The sequence below is a fragment of the Microcaecilia unicolor genome, chromosome 2, assembly GCF_901765095.1.
Source record: "Microcaecilia unicolor chromosome 2, aMicUni1.1, whole genome shotgun sequence".
In the NCBI taxonomy this organism is placed as follows: Eukaryota; Metazoa; Chordata; class Amphibia; order Gymnophiona; family Siphonopidae; genus Microcaecilia; species Microcaecilia unicolor.
Genome location: NC_044032.1, coordinates 256219627 through 256243053, shown reverse-complemented (window position 1 = coordinate 256243053; position 23427 = coordinate 256219627). Strand labels below are relative to the sequence as shown.

At 45.1% G+C, this 23427-nt stretch overlaps 1 protein-coding gene across 2 annotated transcripts in view; it reads right to left on the bottom strand.

Moving 5' to 3' along the window:
- The window catches only part of PTPN18 (protein tyrosine phosphatase non-receptor type 18), a 133531-nt gene that overhangs the window by 49567 nt on the left and 60537 nt on the right, over window positions 1–23427 (bottom strand). For both annotated transcript variants that reach the window (XM_030193974.1, XM_030193975.1), the window contains exons 4-9: window positions 22913–23008; window positions 19435–19473; window positions 17451–17519; window positions 16244–16306; window positions 4225–4367; window positions 3936–4002 (exon numbers count right to left, since the gene is read on the bottom strand). In XM_030193974.1, the coding sequence (XP_030049834.1) occupies window positions 3936–4002; window positions 4225–4367; window positions 16244–16306; window positions 17451–17519; window positions 19435–19473; window positions 22913–23008 (477 nt within the window). The remainder of the gene's footprint in view (window positions 1–3935; window positions 4003–4224; window positions 4368–16243; window positions 16307–17450; window positions 17520–19434; window positions 19474–22912; window positions 23009–23427) is intronic.

The window sequence follows — 23427 nt, the reverse complement described above, 5'->3', positions numbered from 1 at the left end:
ACAGATAGCTATTTGGATAGCAGTCTGAAAATCAACATTTTTCCGATAGTGGTGGCACTTGCCACTCTACCTAGATATTCAGTGCTACGAGGTTGGATGCTGACTGCGGTGGCTGAATACTGACCCACTTACATTCATATGCTCCAATAACACACTGAAAGCAGCAGAAGTCCAGAAACTGCAGCAATACCAAGAAAGCAGAAAAGAGAGACATACAAAAATATTTAGGCAGAACTCAAAGCAATTTTAGAGGGGAAGAACTCTAAATCCATTAATATATCACCAACCAGAGCTGAAACAAAAAAGTACTGCAGAAATATATATGAGGACCTAATGGAGCACAGAACAGAATGCTGTCGACCTCTGCCTCCCTGCAGCCCCCTCCTCTCACACAAGCACACCTCTGCCTCCCTGCAGACCCCTCCTCTCACACAAGCACACCTCTGCCTCCCTGCAGACCCTTCCTCTCACACAAGCACACCTCTGCCTCCCTGCAGCCCCCTCCTCTCACACCAGCACACCTCTGCCTCCCTGCAGCCCCCTTCTCTCACACCAGCATACCTCTCCCTCCCTGCAGCCCCCTCCTCTCACACAAGCACACCTCTGCCTCCCTGCAGCCCCCTCCTCTCACACCAGCACACCTCTGCCTCCCTGCAGCCCCCTCCTCTCACACAAGCACACCTCTGCCTCCCTGCAGACCCTTCCTCTCACACAAGCACACCTCTGCCTCCCTGAAGCCCCCTCCTCTCACACCAGCACACCTCTGCCTTCCTGAAGCCCCCTCCTCCCACACAAGCACACTTCTGCCTCCCTGAAGCCCCCTCCTCTCACACCAGCACACCTCTGCCTTCCCTAAATCCAGTATCACTTGCTACCTTCCTTCCTTCAGGTCTAGGATCGCTGCCGCTTCCTTCTCCTTCCCCTGCTGCCGCTGCAGTGCTTGCAGCTTACCTTTTCAGGCCATCCACAATTCACACAGGCACTCTGGGGTCTTCCCAGTCTGCCTCATTCGGCCCTCTCTGATGCAATTTTCTGTTGCGAGGGCCAGACGCGACAGAGGGACAGCCCAAAAATGTAAGCTGCAAGCACTGTAGTGGCAGCAGGGGAAGAAGCAGGAAGTGGCAGATGCTGGACCTGCAGGAGGTGAACGTAGGGAGTGATGCGCCGCGGCACCCCCGAGAGTTCGCTGCACTGCACCAGGGTGCTGCGGTGCACAGTTTGGGAACCGCTGGTCTAATCAGAGAGAGTAATTCTTTCTCACCTGCTCAAGCAGTCTGATAATAAAGGAAACTTTCACTGGTAAAGATCTGCTTGCATTTTATTTATGTATTAACAGGGGAAGGGTGTTGATCAGCCCTTGGGGGAGGGGGGGGGGTTATGCATGACTGAAGATTCACCCAGGGTGTCACATATCTTTGGGTCAGCCCTGCCCGAGTCCTGAGCACATCTCATAGGACCCCCTAAACTTTGGCCCTAGGTATGTTCCTAGTTTCCTAACGCCTTAATCTAGTCCTGCACATGGCAGCTGGCAGCATACATAGAGATCAATCCTATAACTGGGTGCCTTCAATTAGGTACTGGAGGGTGTGCAGTAGAAGCTTATTCTGTAATGGAGTCTAGCTGCCTACTTTTTATTATGGAATACTAGTGTAACCTGCCAGTGTTAGTGTGTCTCCTCAAGTCGTTTCACTGGCTCCCTATCCGTTTTCGCATCCTGTTCAAACTTCTTCCACTAACCTATAAATGTACTCACTCTGCTGCTCCCCAGTATGTCTCCACACTCGTACTTCCCTACACCCCTTCCCTTGCACTCCGCTCCATGGATAAATCCTTCTTATCTGTTCCCTTCTCCACTACTGCCAACTCCAGACTTCGCGCCTTCTGTCTCGCTGCACCCTACGCCTGGAATAAACTTCCTGAGCCCCTACGTCTTGCCCCATCCTTGGCCACCTTTAAATCTAGACTGAAAGCCCACCTCTTTAACATTGCTTTTGACTCATAACCACTTGTAACCACTCGCCTCCACCTACCCTCCTCTCCTCCTTCCTGTACACATTAATTGATTTGATTACTTTATTTTTTGTCTATTAGATTGTAAGCTCTTTGAGAAGGGACTGTCTTTCTTCTATGTTTGTGCAGCGCTGCGTACACCTTGTAGCGCTATAGAAATGCTAAATAGTAGTAGTAGTAGCGTGTGTACTTGTGCAGCAGAATTCTGTAAATTATACATGTAAGTGGCAGCTTTGCCTATGCCCCCACCCATAGGAGCCAACTTTTCAAAATGATTGGGGGTGCTGAAATTTTTTTTTTTTTTTTACAGATGGTGCATTCCCCCTCCCCCTCATCCCCCTCCCTCTCCCCCCGTCCCCCCTCCCTCTGAGTTCCAGGGTCATCCCCCTCCCTCCGAGTTCCAAAGCCCCCCCTCCTTCCTCCCCTTTGAGTTCCAGGACCCCTCCCTCCGAATTTTAAAAGTCATCTTACCTCGTCGGGGTTACGGCGACAGCAGTGGTGAAAAGTGTGCAGGCTCGGCGCTTAGTTCAGTCTTCCCTTCTCTCTCTCTCAGCTCTGGTCCCGCGAGGGCGGGACCAGAGCCGAGGGCGGGACCAGAGCTGAGAGAGAAAGAAGGGAAGACTGAACTGAGCGCCGAGCCTGCAGGCTTTTCACCGCTGCTGCCGCCGTAACCCCGACGAGATAAGATGATGACTTTTAAAATTCGGAGGGAGGGGGCCTGGAACTCGAAGGGAGGGAGGGAGGAGAGACGAAGGGAACTTCCGATGGGTGAAATATTGGGGGTGCTCGGGCACCCACAGCACCCATGGAGTTGGCGCCTATGCCCCCACCCATCCTGCGTATGCCCTCTTGCAAATATACACTTTATAGCATAAGCAGGTACTTGCAGAACAGTGCTTAGATGCCATATTGAACAGCACTGACCATACAGGTATCAGTCTTAAGCGATCACTCTGTGAATCATGTGGAGAGAGAGAAGATTCTCAAGTGCTAAGAAATGCAAGAACATGTGGCAGAAAGATACAGAAATTTTCAAGCACACCTGGATAGGTTACATGTTACAAACTCCAGAGGGCAGCTCACATGAATCAAGTACCATGGTGAGCATTAGCAGTACAACTGAGAGACTGAAATTTCATACTCCACATACTCTGGTTTAGAAATGAGGCTCATTAATATCGCAGTATTTGCAAAACTAACCCATTTGGAAACATTCTCCTGAGAAAAACTAATATGAATTCAGTACAATTTGGTCAGAAAGTTTTACAGTGGAATTAACAACAATGAAATATAAATCTGTATTACTTAAAATTAAGTAAATTATAGCTAGGGAATAATCTGTAATCCCTATCTGTATGTGTGTGTGGTGTGAATGTGTTTCTGTGCTGTGTCTGTGGGAGGTAGCTGGGGAGGGTAGAGAAGTTTGCAGGGGAAGGGAGCAGTTTGCAGGCTGGTAGTGCAGTGGCAGAGAGTACTTTGTTGGAGTAAAAGTAGTTTCTGGAATGGCGGGGCAATTGTGGGGAGTAGTTTTTGGAAGTGGAGACTGTTTGCAGGGTGGTGGGGCAGTTGTGGGGGTAGTTTATGGAGGTGGGGCAATTTTTTTGGGTAGCTTTCAAGGTGGAGTAATTTGCAGAGCACTTGGGGGACTTTTTGAGCCTGAGGCAGTTGCAAGGGGTGGGAGTAGTAGGGTAATGTTTTGGGAGTGGGGCAGTTTAAGGGGTAGTGGGAGAGTTGCAGGGATAATTTTTGTGCATGGGAAAGAAAGAAACATGTTTGTACTGCAAAGATTCGGAGTCAGGTCTAAAAACCACTAGCGGTCTGGGATTGCTTTCTGACATTTTTGTTCTCATGTCTTTCAAATATTCAAATCCATAGTTATTGTACTAGATCCCTCTATAATAAGTATTTCAGTAAATGGAATTTACCTGATTGTAGATTAGTTCCTGGATGTATTCTACTGTGCAGATTACCCCAGTCCTGCCACAGCCGGCACTGAAGAAAGAAATGAGGAAGAAACAGAGAGAGAAAAAAAATCTCATTAATGCTAGCTGTCTGTTAAATGTAGTCTCATTATCTCCAGCCCCAAGCTAAGCCATAGACAGTCTTCAGCTGACATATTGCCCCTCGCACTCACCTGGTGCATAGAAAAGGATTATTATGCCATTCCCCCTTCCTTACACCGGATACACAAGGCACTCTACTTCCATCCCTCACCTGCAGTGGATACACAAAGGCACTCGGTTCTCCCCTTGGTACAGGCGCACCAACCAGATCATTTCAAGAAAACAGTCGTACGAGTCTGGGATCCCTCTATCCGGCCATGCCACATACTGGAAATGGTAGATATCACGGTTTTCCTAGAAAACAGTCAAACAGTGCCAGTGAGGCTGGACTGCTGTATTCTAAGTATGTGATGTTATACAGAGGTACCTGTTCCTTGGGACTCTCCTCCTCTTTCAAGTTTCAGGTTTAGCTTTATTTGATACGCTGCCATTCATAATGAGCATAATAGCAAAGCAGGGATAAAAAAGTGTCAAACTACAATTCACATAGGAAAGAAAAAAAAAGACGAAGGATGCAGGAGCAAACATCTCAAACAGGAAGGCAGGACTGAAAACACAAAGATCCTTTTATCAGTTTTACAAGGGGTCTCCTCCTGCTGCTGTTTCAGTGGTATAATGTGTCATATCAATGACATCACAAGTAAACAAAATGACCACCTCCAGGTCAGCTGCACTATATTAAAATGTTCCACAGTTCCACATATGGAAATTGTCTTGAATGTAATTGTATATAGTTGCTCTTACCTCTCACAACACTCAGGACAGCATTCAGGGGGTTGACGTGGATAAACATATGGGGAGAATACTACCTATTAAATCTTGCAGCCTTCTTACCCTGTCTCTTTATAACCCATTCATCCCCTCTCCCACAAAATCAAAATACTCTGTATTTCTAGCTCACTATTCTAAGTTTAGTTCAAGGCAATTTACATTTCTTCACCAAAGAGCTTGCAATCTAAGTAGGTACCTAAGGCAACAGTAGATAAAGTGATTTGCCCATGGAGTGCCATTGGAAATAGCAGGATTTGAACCTTGGTTTCCCTAATCCAGTCCTAGTGACACTTCCAGCCAGTCAAGTTTTCAGGCTATCTCTGATGAATATGCACGAGACAGATTTGTATACACTGGATTGAGAACTCCTGTTACTAACCATTAGGCCATTCTTCCTCAATTTATTGTTTATTGTTGAGACAGAATTGAGTCAGAGAGAAAAAAGTGAGAGGAAACAAAGTCTCCCCCCTGAAACTGGGTAACTTGACAGTTCTGCTCGTGATTCTTCCTTTCTGCATTCCCCATATCAGGTTGCTATAATTAATCAGAGCACCTATAGCTGGGAATGTAGGATAAGGATGCCAACTGGTTCTTTTTTGGCTTCACAGGATTGAACTGGTACTGGGTTAAACCCATTGCATGCAGGAACTTGTAGTCTTGGTTTTCTTAGAGAACACAATGGGTAAATCAGAACTATAGACTCCTGCATGCACTGGAGACTAGATCAACCCTGGAGCCAGCGAGAGTTGTGCTCCTGGTTTCCCTGGCTGCTCTTCTCTCTCATGCACACACTCTTTCAAAACTGGAACCGTGTAGACTTGCAAGAATCAGGAATATAGCCCTCAATCTGTCTCTATGTTTCCAGCTATAGATGCTGGGATTACAGCAACCTGGAAGGGACGGCAAGAGAAAGAGACATGATCCTGTATCTGCCATGACACCTTTTATGAAGGTCTTACAGGCTTCCCCTCTTCTAACTGGGCCACAATTTGGCACACCACCCCACATTAATCCCCGACAGCAGTTCTCCTTCTCACAGTGCACATAATCACATCCTGAGCAGAAAACTCTTTTCCTTTAAAGGAAGCTGTCTTTTTACCATCTTTTTTTTTTGACCCAGCAATTTCCTCTGGCTCCTTTGTACTTCCAGCTCAGTCTGAACCAGAGCTGGAGCTATGAACCTTTATTCTTAACTACCCAGGGATTTTCCCTCAAGAGTATGCTCCCCCATTTCCCCACCCATTGTATCATGGTCAAGCAAGGGAAGCCAATGGACAGGATGCAGTTTTGGTGCCCCACCTCCCTTGCACCCTATACAGTCACACATAACCTCACTACAGCCCTGTTTGCTATTTTCTATCTCCACCTCCAACATACTTATCTTGTCATTATAGCAACAGAACTCTGCACACACATGGGTTCTGAATCCAGCCACTAGGTGTCAGTCTTAAGCCATAACCAGGGCCCCTTCCCAGGAGCTGTGAACCTAGCCCCAGCCTCCCCAGTTCTGACCACACTAAGTGTAAAAGTGCACCTATATTTCTTATTTCAAGTCTTTAATTGGAAGGTCATTTGTGGCTGAGTGTACAGTTACAGGATGACTCCTTTCATCATATCCTCTCTGATTACAGGAACAAGGCCTGTACCCTCCAGAAGGAGACTTAAGAACAGAATGAATGGAGACGGAGTTAATGCCTCCGCCAATTATGTCATAACAATTCCTGTGATGTTACCAAGCTAAGAGATTTCTCTTAAAAGTATCTGTTTCAGTTGATAATGTCTACTGATGTCTCAAGAGGTGACTGACAGGGATGAGGAATCCAACTGACTTCAGAAAGTAAAAATTACCACATATAACACTCTCACTTCCACCCAAAGAAAAAAAAACTTGCTTTACACATTTCAAAACTAAAATATGCAGCTTCCATATTTCATTATAGATAGGGACACTTTTACCCCAGTGAATCAGCTGTATGAAAAATACCTCCCCTGCAGTGGGGTAACTTTATAAAGCTTTTCCTGTGACTAGAGCCTGGTTTACATACAGAAAAAGACTTTTATGAAACTGTACAACCCTTTATAGCTGGTTCTCCATCTTTCTTCTGTTGTGACACACCTGACAGACAAGGTTCACGTATGTGACATACCAAGCGCAAACTCACAGCTGAAAAAAGCAAGTCTAAATATTTCATTGTTTAACTGTAAGTTTAGTATGAATTTGCTTATCCCATATCAAAAAGCACATCAGTCTCATATTTCTCCCTTGCCATACAACAAAACAAAAATATATTCAAATTCTAGTGTCACTTCAGACTTGTGTACCTCCACTGCCAGATACTGTGAAACAACAACACTATCTGTACCTTCATCAAAAGAAATTGTACGGTGATACCCACCAGCAAGCCTTCTCAGGAGTAGCCCCCACGCTCCGGAATTTACTCCTAGAAGGGCTACATATAACTCGAGACTACCTCTACTTCGGGAAGCAGGTGAAAGCTTGGCTCTTCTCCCAAGCCTTTAATACATAGGGTGACTGACTATACACTCATTCTGCACCAGGACTAGCTTGTTACACACACTGTAACTTTGATCAGTTCATTACCTCTTGCTTAACTATACAAAGAACTTGCCTTGAGTTTAGCTAACCATCAAATTATCCCAACTGACTCTGTATTACGCATCTTGTTCCCATCTTATAGCTGCTCTTGGTCCCTCAGCTATATGATAAGCCGTATTGTAGAAAATCTTTAGCATCATATCTATGTTAGTTAAATGTTCTAAAGCATGCTTATTAAGTGTATCATTAATATTATGCTAACATTGTACTATATCTCTGGTATTTGAATTCCAGTGCTGTTAAATGTGTATATTTTTGATACTGTTTCACGGTAGTTCTATTATTAGGTTTCAATTTAATGTTTTCAACTTTACCTCATTTATTGTATTTATGTTTATTCTTGGTTATTTTATTATTGTTATGCTGTTAACAAAATTGTAAGTTTTATGTTTAATGCTACCTGCTGTATACCGCCTTCGGTGAATCTCTTCATAAAGGCGGTTAATAAATCCTAATAAATAAATAAACAGAAAAACCTACAAATGTGCTATACCAGGGGTAGGCATCTCTGGTCCTTGAGAGCCGCAGGCAGGTCAGGTTTTCAGGATATCCACAATGAATATGCAGGAGATAGATTTGCAAGCACTGCCTCCATGGTATGCAAATCTATCTCCTGCATATTCATTGTGGATATCCTGAAAACCTGACCTGCCTGCGGCTCTCGAGGACCGGAGTTGCCTACCCCTGTGCTATTTTTTTTTTTTTGTTACATTTGTACCCCGCACTTTCCTACTCATGGCAGGCTCAATGCAGCTTACATGGGGCAATGGAGGGTTAAGTGACTTGCCCAGAGTCACAAGGAGCTGCCCAGAGTCACAAGGATTCCTGAAGTGGGAATCAAACTCAGTTCCTCAGTTCCCCAGGACCAAAGTCCACCACCCTAACCACTAGGCCACTCCTCCACAAACTATATAGAAAATAGGACCTATGGACAGCAGACCTGCAACGTTTTCAGTTGGGACTGGTGGCAGCAATTATTACTGGAGGTACTGGGGAAGCAGAAATAGGGATCAGTTACAGGGATTTCAAGAACCTGACTCTAAAGATTGCTGGTCGTCCCAGCTTGCAGGTGCTGATGGTTGTAAAGTAAACACAGGCTTGCCATCTACACCAAATTTTTGTGACACACTTCCCACCTCTTGGGGACATACTGCTCTAAAGAAACACAAACACTGTTTAAATTATGCATGCTAATATTCAGTATTATTCATGGTTCTGTGCCTTTGCCAGTCAAGTGGATTCTGTCATTTTCTTCCTCTAGGAAATGTTAGAGCTAAATTACCCATACAAACGTGTCCATTCTCTAATGATCCCTTACCAATCTGCAAAGATTTGGAATGTTTTGCCAACAGAAATTAGGCTGGAAACAAACAGTGAAATATTTAAGAAATGCTTAAAAGCTTTTTCTATTTAAGTAGTATTTAAATTTTTAACTGTGAGTGGTTATGTATACTTTTGGCTATGAACGTTCCCAGTGTCTAACTTGAGCTGGATTATCTTATTGTGATCCGCACTGAACCTTATAGATATGTGCGGAATATAAATGGAGCTGTAATGTTGTATAAAAAGTGTGTACCTACAGAAAAGTCTTCCCAGGGCCCAGGGGTAGTTTGGGTGAAGTGGAGGCAGAGCTGCAATACACGCGTGTATTCTATAAGATGTATGTGGACACGTGTAGAGGACACATTTACTGCGAGGTGAAAAAGGTTTCCTCCCCCTCTTGGTCAACATCTTCAGAGCAGGTGAAACTATGTGTTGGCATTTATGCATAATTGGGACTGGATCTGGGAGCCTATCTTATAAAGGCACCTGGGGTACAAACTAAGCCCCCCCCCCTTTTTTTTCTAATTTGTAAGAAGTCTTTATTAAGTATTAAAGAATCCCTGTACAAAGGTTACTACTTGCGAGGAACACAGATTACAATCATATATGTAAAGATATGCAAGGTAGTTCCATATTAACCCTCATAAAGTTACTTTGCTATAAAACAATAACAACACAGATTCCAATTCTGCCAACAGCACAAACGATGACCTCAAATTTTTACAGTTTTAGTAAGGTTACCTAACCCCCACCCCCCTCTCAACACCCAGTTTCCCCCCACACTAGACCAAAATCCCTCCCCTCTCAACCTAACCCCCCCACCCCTACCCCTACCCCCTTAACATTCACAGTGATTCAAAAAGGGCCCCCAAATTGCCTCCCACTTTGCCTCCATATGGCCTTGCACTGCCCTAAGTCTCTCCATTTCACATATGAACCATAGTTTGTTTAACCATCTCGTCAAAGGAGGGACATTAGTGGCTTTCCAATATCCGGCAATCACAACTCTCGCCGCCACCATTGCTTGAGCAGGTGAAACTTTATGTGTTGGCATTTATGCAGAATTGGGACTGGATCTGGGAGCCTATCTTATAAAGGCACATAGGGTACAAACTAAGGTCCCCTTTTACAAAGCTTTGCGACAATGTTGACAAAGCCCATTCAACGTGTTGGCATTACCGCACCAGCAGCCGCTAGCGCTGCTTTGCAAAAGGAGACCTTTCTGGACTTCTCACAGAGGCATCCTGTTACAAAAATAAGTCATATATGGGTAAAAGATGTGCAAATGTTTACCCACTTTTAGAAGAAGCATTTCCTGGGGCGGGGAGAGGCTGGCTATTGAAACTATCAGAGCACTCCTGGATTTTCAAAACTATACCTGATGTTTTAGTTGGAAAATATACCCTCAGGAAAAGGAGGTCCCAGTTTGTTTGTTTTTTTCTGGTGCTTTTTTCTTAGGTAATTTTCACAAGGAAAGTATACATTTAGTTTGAAAATTAGTGGAAAGTCCCAAGGGAAAAAGTACCTGTGAACTTTGCAGCTAAGCAACAGGTAGGAACATTGTTCTCTAAGGGGAACTTTTACTAAGCTGTGGTAAAAGGGGCCCTGCGCTAGCGGCGGTGGCCATTTTTGCGGCACGCTGAGGCCCTTTTTTAAAAAAAAATTTTTATTTATTATTTATAAGTTTAAACTTACATCATAACAAGTAAAATACTTGTACGGAAATACAGACTAGGCAAATTCAAATTGAAAAGAAGCAAATGAAATACAAACAAAAGATCAATATCTTTTACATGTCTTCTTTAGACCACTAAAAATAGAGGAGGAGTCTACTCAATATTCCAGGAGAGAGAAAAAAAAAGGTATAAGTTAACATGAATATAGTTTTACACGCCTAGCCAAACTTCAATATGACAAACTCCATCATAGATACTAAGTTACTAACACTTTTTTAGAATCCACAAATACTTTTAAATGTTCAGGATTAAAGAAGATATATTTAAGCCCTAGGTATCTTATTACACATTTACAGGGATAATTCAAGTAAAAAGAGGCTCCTATTGCTACTGCAGTGGGTAAAAAGGCTGAGAAAAGAAATGGCCATGCAGTAAGATTGAACTTACTACATGGCCATGTGAGGGGAGGGGGGGAGCACTTACCACCATCCAGGGGTGTAGCCAGACCTTGCCAGGAGGGGGGGCCAGAGCGCGAGGTGGGGGGGGCACTGTTAAGCCGCCTCCCCCCTCTGGTGACCCCCCTCCCCCCGCTCGATCGCGCCAACACTCTTAAACCCCCCCTCCCACTACCAACCCTCCCCCACCGTCGCCGCCCGCCCCATGAAGTACCTTATTTGCTGGCGGGGATCCCCAAACCCCGCCAGCCGTGTTCTTCAGCACCGGAGTTAGTAGACTCCGGCGCCTTCATTCAACGAAGTTCATCTGAAGGATCAGCTGGTTTTGACACCTTTACATCCTGCACGGGGCTACATGCACAGTGCAGGACGTAAGGCGTCAAAACCAGCTGATCCTTCAGACGAACTTCGTTGAATGAAGGCGCCGGAGTCTACTAACTCCGGCGCTGAAGAACACTCTTGGCTGGCGGGGTTTGGGGATCCCCGCCAGCAAACAAGGTAAATCATGCGGTGGCGGGGCGGGCGGCGATGGCGGGGGAGGGTTGGTGGCGGGAGGGAGGTCGTCGGCAGGGGGCCAGGGGCAAATCAGCGGGGGCCCAGGCCCCCTCAGGCCCCACATAGCTACGCCACTGCCACCACCCACTGAGGTGGTGGTAAGGGCTCCCGCACTAACATAAGTACATAAGTATTGCCATACTGGGAAAGACCAAAGGTCCATCAAGCCCAGCATCCTGTTTCCAACAGTGGCCAATCCAGATCACAAATACCTGGCAAGATCCCAAAAAAGTACAAAACATTTTATACTGCTTATCCCAGAAATAGTGGATTTTCCCCAAGTCCATTTAATAATGGTCTATGGACTTTTCCTTTAGGAAGCCGTCCAAACCTTTTTTAAACTCCGCTAAGCTAACCGCCTTTACCACATTCTCTGGCAACGAATTCCAGAGTTTAATTACACGTTGAGTGAAGAAACATTTTCTCCGATTCGTTTTAAATTTACTACATTGTAGCTTCATCGCATGCCCCCTAGTCCTAGTATTTTTGGAAAGCGTGAACAGACGCTTCACATCTACCCGTTCAACTCCACTCCAGTGCACGGAACTGCCCAATTACCGCTGGGTAATCCCCTGTGGAAATTTTTGGGGTGGATCTAGTTGTTCTGGATTGCTGCGTGGTGGGCGTACCGTTGCATTGTAAATGGGCCCCTAAGTGATTTAAAATAGTTTCTTAAATAAAATTATTTGCAAACAGATTAGTCACACACCCTTGGATTCTATAAGGTACGCTCAATTGTCCATCCTCAAATTTGGACGCGATCCTGAGACGCGTGCACAACCTAATTGATTAATGAGCCAATTAACATAATTAACTGGATATTAACAATCAATTACTGACATAAGTTGGCACCAATTAGGGGCTGCACACACATCTGGCTGTGCGCTATTATATAAGCCTGGATGCCCAAATCCCATAGCATGCAACCCAAAAGGGGCATGGCCACGGGAGGAGCATAGGTGAGTCGGGGGCATTCTGAAAAGATGTGTGCACTGTTACAGAATTCCAGGGATCTGTGCCCAACTTGGGTGCCAGGATTTACAGGGCCATTTCCAAGCAAGCGCATTGAATATCCAGGTCTTCAGTGGACCCAGAGGTTAGTCTAAAGTTAGTCATGTCATTACTTTTTATATCAAAAAAAGAGGGGAGTTCAAACTACTTATTATAAAATACTAATACAGAAAGGTTTGAACCTATAATGCTGTATAATGAATTTCCCCCTCTGTCCCACTAATTTCACAATGGAAATAGTGCATTAATGCTTAGCAAACAGAACCTCAAACTCCTCAGTAGGGAAAGTACCACAAGTACCAGCAAATCCACTACTTTTCAAAGGGAACAGAGTAATATCATTGGTTCTTATTAATCATGGAAAAGGAAAAAAAGAATCACCAACAAAAACTCCACTTTACGGAGAAAACCGGGTGATTAAAAAAAAAAAAACCTTATTCCAATTAAAACAAGGGGACAGGTAGGGAGTCCACCATACAGTATCAAAATCTTCAAATAAACACAGACCAAACTGCAGAATTTCAGAAAAGTCTACTCTAATGTCTGCTGCATCAAAAAAATGTTTATGTAAAATGAAAAATGCAAAAAATGTATGAAAGAGTCTCTCCAAGTGGTGCCAAACACAACAGCCCCATAAAGTGGAGTTTTTGTGGCTATGGAATTTTTGCTTTTCCAACTCGGAACTCCTAAAGGTAAAAGTTCTATCATACTAATTCCACATTTCTTTGGCGTATCAAGCCGTGAAAATCTGTCAAGCACTCCCTAGAGATATACAACTAACATCAGATTATTTAGTCTTTGGACGATTAGTCAAAACTTTTCTGCTCTGTAAAATGTTTTTAGATTAATTATATGTTTATCATTTGTAATTCCCAGAAATGTTCTAGCTCTTCTACTGTGATTTGCTTAGAACTTTACAGCAGTGGCGTAGCTATGTGGGGCCAGGGGGGCCTGGGCCCCTGTAGATTTGGCCCTGGACCCCCCTGCTGATGACCCTCTCGACACCCTCTCCCGCCGTCACTGTCGCCTGCCTTTGCTGGCGGGGGACCCCAACGTACAACGTGCAGGACGTCAGAAACAGAAGGAAGCCTTTTGCGGGAAGAAGAGAACCTTGGCTGGCGGGGGTTAGGGTCCCCCGCCAGCAAAGGTAGGCGATGGTGGGTTGGCGGTGGGAGGGGGTCGAGAGGATCATTGGCAGGGGGGGGCAAAGTTGGTGGTGGTGGCGGGGTCGGCAATGGCGGGGGGGGGTCAGCGGCGCCGAGAGGGGGCCTAAAATGTGCCCCCTCACCTCGGGCTCTGGACCCCCCTCCCGCCAAAGTCTGGCTACGCCCCTGCTTTACGGCATTAGCGGAATACAAATTCGAATATTATGTTATGTTTTACAAGTGCTGACTGATATTGAGTGCTGGTAGTCGCAAGCCTAACCAGCCAAAGCTAGGACAGCTTTTTATACAGTTCCATCTGTCCAGATAGGTATGCTGGAGCTGGCACTGAATATCACTAGTGTCTGCGTATCCTCCTGTTCCGCCCTGTACCACTACAGCACTAACCAAATAGATCCACAGAAGTCACACCAGACTTTCAGCAGTACTGTGTGGTTAAGTGTCACTGAAAATCTGGGGACCTCCAGCTCAGCGTGATTTAAGTGGGAAGGAGCCTCTCCTGCCCACTTAAACCACATTGAATATCAACCCCTATGTGATCTTGTCCATAATATGATCTTCAAAGGCCTTTTCTCATAAAAAAAAAAGCTTAGTGAACTGGCCCCTACACTGAAAATCCTTTATTTTTTACCTTTGACTTTTTTCTTCAAACTGTTAGTCTTAGCTCTTCATTTTTATTTTCTCCCCTCTCTCTCATTCATTCTTCCCCTACATCTGTCCCTCTAACACCTTGTCTCTCATGCCACTACTCTCCCTCCTGCCCTTCTCTGCCTCTGTCTCCATGTACACTCCTCCATCTCCTCCCCACAATTCATCCTCTGTGTCTGGTTCTGCCATCTCTCAATTTCCCACCTTTCTGTCTCGTCTCGCCCCACTGATATTCTAAAACTTCAATCTCCATCCTCCTACTTTTCCCTCTTGCCCGCTCTTGCCTCTTCCCAGCCCACAATATCTACTTCTCCATTCTTCAAAGTCTTCTCAGATAACATCTCCTGCACGCACACCCTTTTCAGTCCTAGTATCTATAGGCAGTGGAACTCAGTGGGCCACCAGGATATATAACCTGACCAAATTTTTGCCCCTGGGATGGGGTAGAGTTTGGAGAGCTAGGCCCTACCCCATTGCTTCTGCCAGTATTCCTTTCTGCTTTCTCAAGAATGGGCATAATACAAACTCCCTCTGTACATGTGAAACGGCATTTTAGAAAGACGCCCAACTCAGAATATAGACGTCCAATCAATGCGTCACTGGTGGTACTGGTATTTTAGAACAGGAACTGCTGATGAGAAATGGGCATCCAGGTGCAGGTAATGTCCATCATGAACATCCATTTTACAAACTTAAAAGTCCAAACTATGAACAGGGGACATGGACGTCACTGTGGCAGCACAGGAACAACCACGTTATAAAACGGCCACATAGCTATCCATGTGGAAGAGTAGTGGGCCGAGTACTTGGAGACCCTGGTTCAAATCCCAATGCAGTTCTTTATGAATTTTCTTTTAATTCTGAGCCCTCCAGGGACAGAAAAGTATCTATTGTACCTGAATGTACATGCTTCAGTAGCCTTTCAGCTTGCCAGTGGTATATAAGAAATTAATTAAAAATATTTTGTACCATGAACGTCCATAGTTCCTGAAGTTGTTACAGGCCCAGTACCCCTTTGGTTTCACATTTGAGGGGAGAAGTGGGCAGCAACCATCGTGGGATTAAGGGGGTGACTTTCCTTAATCCTCCAGTGGAGAACTGCTCGATCAGAGCACCTTTCTGTAACATAGATGTGGCAAGTACCAGGTCTAAATACAGACATCCATCCTTTTTGGACATAGATGTCTATTCCCCTTCTGAAATCAGAGCTGGATGTCCATTATTTTGGCTCCTCCCTAGTCTCACCCAAAAGACACCCAGCCCACGCCCCTTTACCATAAAGACATACTGCAGTTTTAGACGCCCATATCCTGGCTTTATAAAATCGGGATTTGAACGTCCATGCCATACGGATGTCTAAATGCTGGTTTTCAGACGTCCAAAACATAAATAGAGCTTCTAAAATAAGGGCCATACTGTAATTTTCCTTTAATCTAGTCACCCACTTTTACATATCCTAATGCCTTTATCTTACCCATCTTGTCTGTATGTCCTAACTGCACGTGTCCCCTCTGCAACCTATTAAGATGTTTCATTTGGATTCTGCTGACATTGTGATTATCATATTCCTGTTATATGAAATGTTCTACTGTGTGGTTTTACCAGTACCGACACTATATCAGATTAGTACAATAATTTAAAGTGCCTAGATTTTACTTTTCTAATGCTGCTACTGCAGTGTAAGTTACCTGTGTCAAGCAACACCTGTTGTAAACTGTCTTGGGTGAATCTCTTCATAAAGGTGATTAATAAATCTTAAATACGTGTATTGCTCAGTCTGGCTCTGGAGATAACTAATAACCATCTCGGAAGGTCTCCTCCAGTATCGTTCCTCAGCTTAAGTCCTGCACACTGCCTTGCCGCCAGTGAGGTTGAAAGAAGGTGATAGTGCAATAAAGCAGTGAGGGGTAAGAGGCACAAAGTATTTAAGTGCAGACAGAAAGCATCTTACCCCCTGGAAGGTCACCCTCAGTGTTCTGAAGACAACTTCTGTATTGGGCATATTCTTCTCCACCTAAGAGAGATGGAAGGAGACAGCCACTGTAACAGCTGCAGATAAACAAGCATCCATTCAATAGTGACAGGAGTTGAGCCCAAGGGGAGTGCAGATCAAGCAGGAATCCACCAGTCACATAGACATTAGACATACAAACAGAGCACTGCTCATGCCAACATTACACATTCTAATTACACACTGTACACTCGGAAAGGACTGTATCACTCACACATACATTATATACACAGACCAGACCAGGGTTGTGAAAGGGAAGGCAAGCGGAGGCACCAAGCTAATAGAGGAAGAGAACACCAATGTTCTGTGTCACAGTTGTTACGCCTGTGTTTTTTCCTCATACAGCTGCACAAGAAAGAACTCCCCGAGCTCCCAAATCAGCTGCAAAATCAGAAAGGATGGTTCGAAATCAGCTGGGGCACTGTTTAATCTGACAATGGTTCTCCATATACACACACGCATGCATAAGGTGAAACTGAATCTTACCTGTTCATTTCCCTTACTTGAATCCCATTAGACCAGTCCTTACCAGTGGGTTATATCCCCTGACCAGCAGATGGAGGTATAGAAAGAATTCAGTTTCCTGTGACATCACCAGTATAAGAAGAGGTGCAGCCTGGAGCTAGTCAGTACGATTCTAACAAAGTCTATAGGAAACTGTTCTTTCCCTATTGCCTTCTGCTGGTCGGGGCATATAACCATGGTTTGGACTGGTCTAGCTGGACGATAAGGAATGTATAGTTGACCAACAGAATCTAAATAGCCAGAGACAGACTGAGTCAGAGCTGGCTGTACCTCTCTCAGCCCATTGAATTAGATCATTTCCCACTTCCAATTTTTCTTGAACTACTCGTCCATAGAGAGGACAAACAAGGGATAGCTTTGTCAACTCCTGATGACCTGAAATCAATTGGTTAACTGTGTGTGTCTAATGTAGGCATGAGCAATTTAGTCCTATCTGACAAATGCAGTGTGTGTGTGTGAGTCAGTGATAGAATCCCATTTGGGGGATGAGGGGAGGCTCTTTTAATGAGTGGCTCATTGGATCGTAGAGTCGAAACCAGGGCTAAAAGATACAAAATCGAAGCCCTGCCTTGGGCACTCAGTGTTTGTATGTTTCCACAGCCATTTCTGAACAACAACTCACCATGAAGACAGTGAAGGGGCCAAAGCTGGAAGGTTCTTGGTCCAATGGCCAATATCTCTCACATTTTTTCTGGATAAGAATGGTAGACACAGTGTTAAAACATTTATAGAGATGACAGCAACAGATTACTATTAGAGTACACAAGGTTTGTCCATGCCACACTGCTCCCTGTTTGCTGAGGGATTTCTCTTAACTCGGAAGTAGTAAAGAATAATGCTTCTACCTAGGCCACGTGTGGATGACCATTTTCTATGAAAGACATGTGGATGGAGGTGGGGGGGGGGGGTATTGATAATATAAAAGAATTGATAGCAAAGGGTTCAGTGCTTTGTTATTGTTGAGTTATGATATTTTATGTACCCTTGTGTTTCACAAATAAAGTTATAAAAAAATAGACATGCAGAGATCAGTTTTATAAAGAAGCACTTAATAGGAATGTCTTCTATAAGGCACCTACTGTCCGTTATAGAATATACTAGCATAACTGGGTATGTATGCCCGCATGTGCTTAGGCGGAAGGACTTATGCCAGCCACAGAGATGGTGTAAATGCTCACGCCTAAATGGCAGAGATACACACATAATTGAGTCCTGCTCATACCTCACCCACGTGTACGCCCACCTGCCAAATACGCACTATGTAAGATATGCACATACTGTATTTACAGAACAGCTCCTAGCCAGATTATTGTCATTTACGCATGTATGTGCCGGCGTTCTAATCATTTATGCACGTATTCGGCATGTAAATGTTGGTACCCGCTTTACAGAATTACCCCCTAAAGGTACCTCTACGACATGGCCATTTCCTTTGGGTTATAATGGTCAGGGAGCCTTGGTGATGTCACAGCGCTACAGAAGCGTCGGTTATTGCGACATCCCACAGTTCTGATTCTAGAATGGGGCTTAAAGTGCTGAAACCAATGGAGGGTTTATGTGGAGTTGGTTTCTTGGTACAGCAGGATACAGAAAATACGATATATATCTTTTTTTAGTAAGCAAAGGGGAAGCCCCTCCACGACCCAATGAAACTGCAAGCATGTCTGTGCAGTGCTCTTTGAATTATAAGGCATTTCCTATCTTTGTGGCTACAATCTGCATCAGTGGGGATTATGGAAACATCTACTGTGGAACCAGAGAGAAAAACAGAGATGTAGAAAGTCGGTCAGAAAGAGTGCACAGACAGAGACACCATTGTAGCTGTTAGATTTTAAGAATGCATACAAATGTTGACTTCTAACCAGGGCTTTTTTTGAGGAGGTACTTGGGGGTACTGAGCACCGGCACCTTTTCCATTGTCTGCTAAAATTGACCTATGGACCCCAAGTTTTAATGAAAGAGCTCAGGCTCTACACACCAATTCTGCCTTGTCATAGATTCTGTGACTGGTTGCAGGGGGCCTGGCTATTGTGGGGTGGGTCCCTCAGTGATCACCCCACCCCTGAAGGGTGGCCAGGCATTTGAGTACCGGCACCTTTTTTGCTGGGAAAAAACGCACTGCTTCTAACTGTTATTCTCCAGATATTGCTGGACTCTTTGTTATGTAATTGCATAAAATCCTTTGGGGTATTTGCAAAATATAAGAATGTATGTATGTCTAAGGAAGACAGAGAGAGACACACACACAGAGAACAGGACACAGCAAAGTGTGGATAGACCTGAATTCATTATAATCCATCAAACACATGGGGAAACTGTCCTGGTTTTAAAACACTCATCAACAGAAAGCCTGGAATGATGAATCCAGTTTGCCTGTGTCCAATGCAGGACCATGTGTCCCAAAACACTTGAAGCTTAGAAGCAGATAAACCAGGCCCGGCTCAGACTCTCTTCAGTGGGTTACAGTTGGCTGAGTGAGTGGTTTGGGTGTAGTCTTATTGTGATGTTACTCACACCTGACTGTGCTAAAAATATATTATCCATGCATTACTGAAGGGAGTTCACCAGTTTCTCCACAGAGAAAAGCTTCTGAAAAGAATACTCACCTTCCCTAACTCCACCTCCCTGCATGCCATGACTATCACCTGCAGGGATGGAGAGAAAGAGAGAGACAGAGAGAGGTCACTGTCAGTCCAACACAGCCCAGATCAAAGAATTAAACACCATAGGAACTGCTGAGGAGAGAGCTCCATCTCTGACCGTCTTCAAATCTAAGCTAAAAGCCCACCTTTTTTATGCTGCTTTTAACTCCTAACCCTTGTTCACTTGTTCAGAACCCTTATTTTATCATCCTCACTTTAATATTCCCTTATCTCTTGTTTGTCCTGTTTGTCTGTCCTAATTAGATTGTAAGCTCTGTCGAGCAGGGACTGTCTTTTCATGTTCAAGTGTACAGTGCTGCATACGTCTAGTAGCGCTATAGAAATGATAAGTAGTAGTAGTAGTAGTAGTAGAGAGGGGCAGATGGGGAAAAACAGGGTCATAAGTACCAGGGCTTTTCTTGAGGGGGTACTTGGGGGTACTGAGTACCGGCACCTTTTCCATTGTCTGCTGAAATTGACCCATGGTCCACAAGTTTTAATGAAAGAGGTCAGGCTTTACACACCAGTTCTGTCTTGTCCTAGATTCTGTGACTGGTTGCAGGGGGCTTGGCTATTGTGGGGTGGGTCCCTCAATGATCACCCCACCCCTGAAGGGTGGCCTGGCATTTGAGTACCAGCACCTTTTTTGCTTGAAAAAAGGCGCTGATAAGTACATAAGTATTGCCATACTGGGAAAGACCAAAGGTCCATCAAGCCCAGCATCCTGTTTCCAACAGTGGCCAATCCAGGTCACAAATACCTGGCAAGATCCCAAAAAAGGTCAATAAAGAGAGATACAGGAACTGCTGAGAGGTAAGAAAGGAGCAGGAGGGGAAAAGTAGCAATAAACAGAGATGCAGCAACTGCTGAAGGGAGAAAGAGGGGCAGGAGGGGGAAAAGCAGGGTCAATAAATGGAGATACAGGAACTGCTGAGGGGAGAGAGAGGGGCAGGAGGGAAAAAGCAGGAGCAATAAACAGAGGTACAAGAACTCTGGAAGGAGAGAGAGTGGCAGTTGCTGAAAGTACACAGATAAATGTGTTTGAATAACTTTATCTTTGCAATTTGCAGTCAAATAGCGTAGGGGCGTAGTAAACTAGATCTCATTGCATAAAACAGGTCCTGTGCTAAAATAGCACTAGTTAGTAGCCCATATTGATAACTACACCCCTGAGTTATCCATTTGCCTACTGAATAATTTACCCCCCCCCCCCCCAAGGAAGCCCAGCCTCTTCTCCAAGTAAAGGGATAAATTTTGGCTCTCTAGAGACATATGTTTTCATGGGGTTAATACTCAGTCCATGGCAGTCATTATTTTTTAAGCTGCTGATAGCTGCGGGCTCAATTGAGCCTGGATATACAATGCCAAACTATGTCCAGGCAGTGGCACTAAATACCCATATCTGTGGCAGTAGCCAAAAGTTATATAGGCACTGCCAGTATTCACTGATGCACCCCATACCTAACCTTTTGTATAATCCAGTTTGCCCAGTTAGGTATGCGAGCATCAGGGGCAGCCTAAGGCAAGATGCCTCCTGAGGCAAGGCTGAGATGCTGCCCCCCCCCAAGGCAGGGTTGAGATGCTGCCCCCTCCCCGGGCCGTTCTGGCATCTCCCCCCTTCTTTCCTCCACCACATTCCCCTCCATGTTCCAAAAGCCGGCAGCAGGAGCGATTCCCTTCTATACTGTGGCTGACTCTGAGGAAACAGGAAGTTACATCAGAGAGGCAGGCCGCAGTAAAGAGAAGAGGCGGGTGCCGATGGCAGGGCAGCGTATCAGAATCACTGCCACCGCTAGCTTTTGGAACTTGGAGAAAGAAGGTAAATTTGGGGAACAGGGTGGAAGAAGGAAGGGGGAGATGCCGTTCCCAGAAGAGTGCCACCTGAGGCTCCCGCCTAATGGTTGGGCCGCACCTGGCGGGCACTGGCACAGAATATGCTGGAACTTCACCCCAGACCACCCCAGCACTAACCAGATTAGGTTTGGGTGATCAGAGCTGCTATTCAGCAGCACTACCTTGTTGAGTACTGCTGAATACTGCTGGCCTGACAGCTTAGCATGGTTTAGGAGCATCTCATGCCAGCTTAAACCACACTGAATATCAACCCCTCCGTTTCTATGTTTAGGGGGTAGAAATTTTAAATAAAAGCACTTAAGCCTTTGGCACCCGCTGCCACCCACATAAGTCACAAAACTAATTGATATTCCTTTCCAGAATGTGTACACACATATGCATGAAGCAACCAATAAATAAATAAATAAATAAATAAATAAATAAACAAAAACCTTGTCCAGGCTACCTTTGGATCTTCTGACATGTCTTAAAATACAGTGTGAATCAGATAGTAAACGTACACAAACACATGCTCCTTTTTCCTGAGGTGGCTGTCATATTTCCCTGAAGCCTTCGATGGATGGTTGATTTAGGCCCAGAATAATCCTCAGGGCAAGACACCCCCAGGTAGGGGCACAGGGAGAGAGACTGAGAAAGGAGACAGTCAAATGTGTGCATGTGTGCACACATACACAAATACACACCCCCCTGAATTCTAGGAGTAATCTGCCTGAGCCTATTAATAGCTAATACCTTCTAACTGGTAATTATCTAGACCTGCCCATGATTATATTTAGAATTCAAAGGAGGTGAGAACTGCTGTCTGCAACATCTCATGACGTAACACAGATCCCTACTGTCTCATGGTAGGATGTGTGAGGAACACTCAGTTCTTCTGCACAATCCCTGCTGGCTCATGGTAGGATATGTTAAAAGGTCACTTAGCCACCTTTCCAGGGGCGTAGCCAGGCAACAGATTTTTGGTGGGCCTAGGCAAGAAGTGGGTGGGCACCAAGTGTTCTCCCTTCTCCCCCTGCCACCACCACCAGCAAAAAAATATCTCAGCTGGCGGGAAGATGCTTCTTTCCACCTTGGCAGTCTGTCGCAAGCATGCACTGAAAACTGAGCAGGTGCTGGTATCGTGGACAGTAGCGTTTTCGTTACCATCAGGGGGAAGTCTTAAGCTGGTAGAGCTTGGGATCCCCACCAGCTACTGCTAAATGTGTGCTACTGTTGGGTGGGCCTGAGCCCTAAGTGGGTGGGCCCTGGCTCACCCAGGCCCACCTGTGGCTACGCCACTGCACCTTTCTGCACAATTCCAGGATGTGTTGCAGGGATACTCAGTCCTTCTGCACAGTCCCTACTGTCTCATGGTAGGACGTGTTAGAAACACTCAGTGCTTCTACACAGTCCTTACTCTCAGTCCTTCTACACAGTCCCTGCTTTCTATGGGTATGATATGTTACAGGAATACTCACTCCTTATGCACAGTCCCTACAGTCTCGAGCCAGGATATGCTACAGAAAAACTCAAACCTTTTGCACAGTCTCTGTAGTCCCATGGCACTAGTCATTTATGTCAAAAATAAAGGCTGACGCTAACCTCTCACCTTGACTTGGTACTCCCACACCATTCGCCAAAAGTCCACCATGGTGTCCTTCAAGGGTCCCTGGGTGGCAATGTAGCGCCGCTGGTTATCCAGACCCTGTATAGCAGTAAGAGATAGCCAGAATGATCACAAATCATCACATGGATATGCACAGAGTCTATCATGTTTGTAAATCAGAACAGTCTGTCACATGCAAATACATAAATACATCCCATGTGTCTATGAGAATATACTGCGCTGTTCACACACACAGCCTCTCCTACACATCAAGAAATTCTATCCAAGAGGGGAGCGTGTGGACATTCTCACAGAATGACCAATACTTTCTCATGTACAAACACACGGGTGCATAAAATACTTAGGGGAAATATTTAGCTGGTGGCAATCAGTATTTTTTGGCCACCGCCGGCGTTCTGCCCAGATACTCAGTGCTACGCCATGTCCAGGCACTGGCAATGAATATCTCTTATCCAATTAAGTGTGATATTCAGCTCTTAACCGCCTAAGTGAAACCA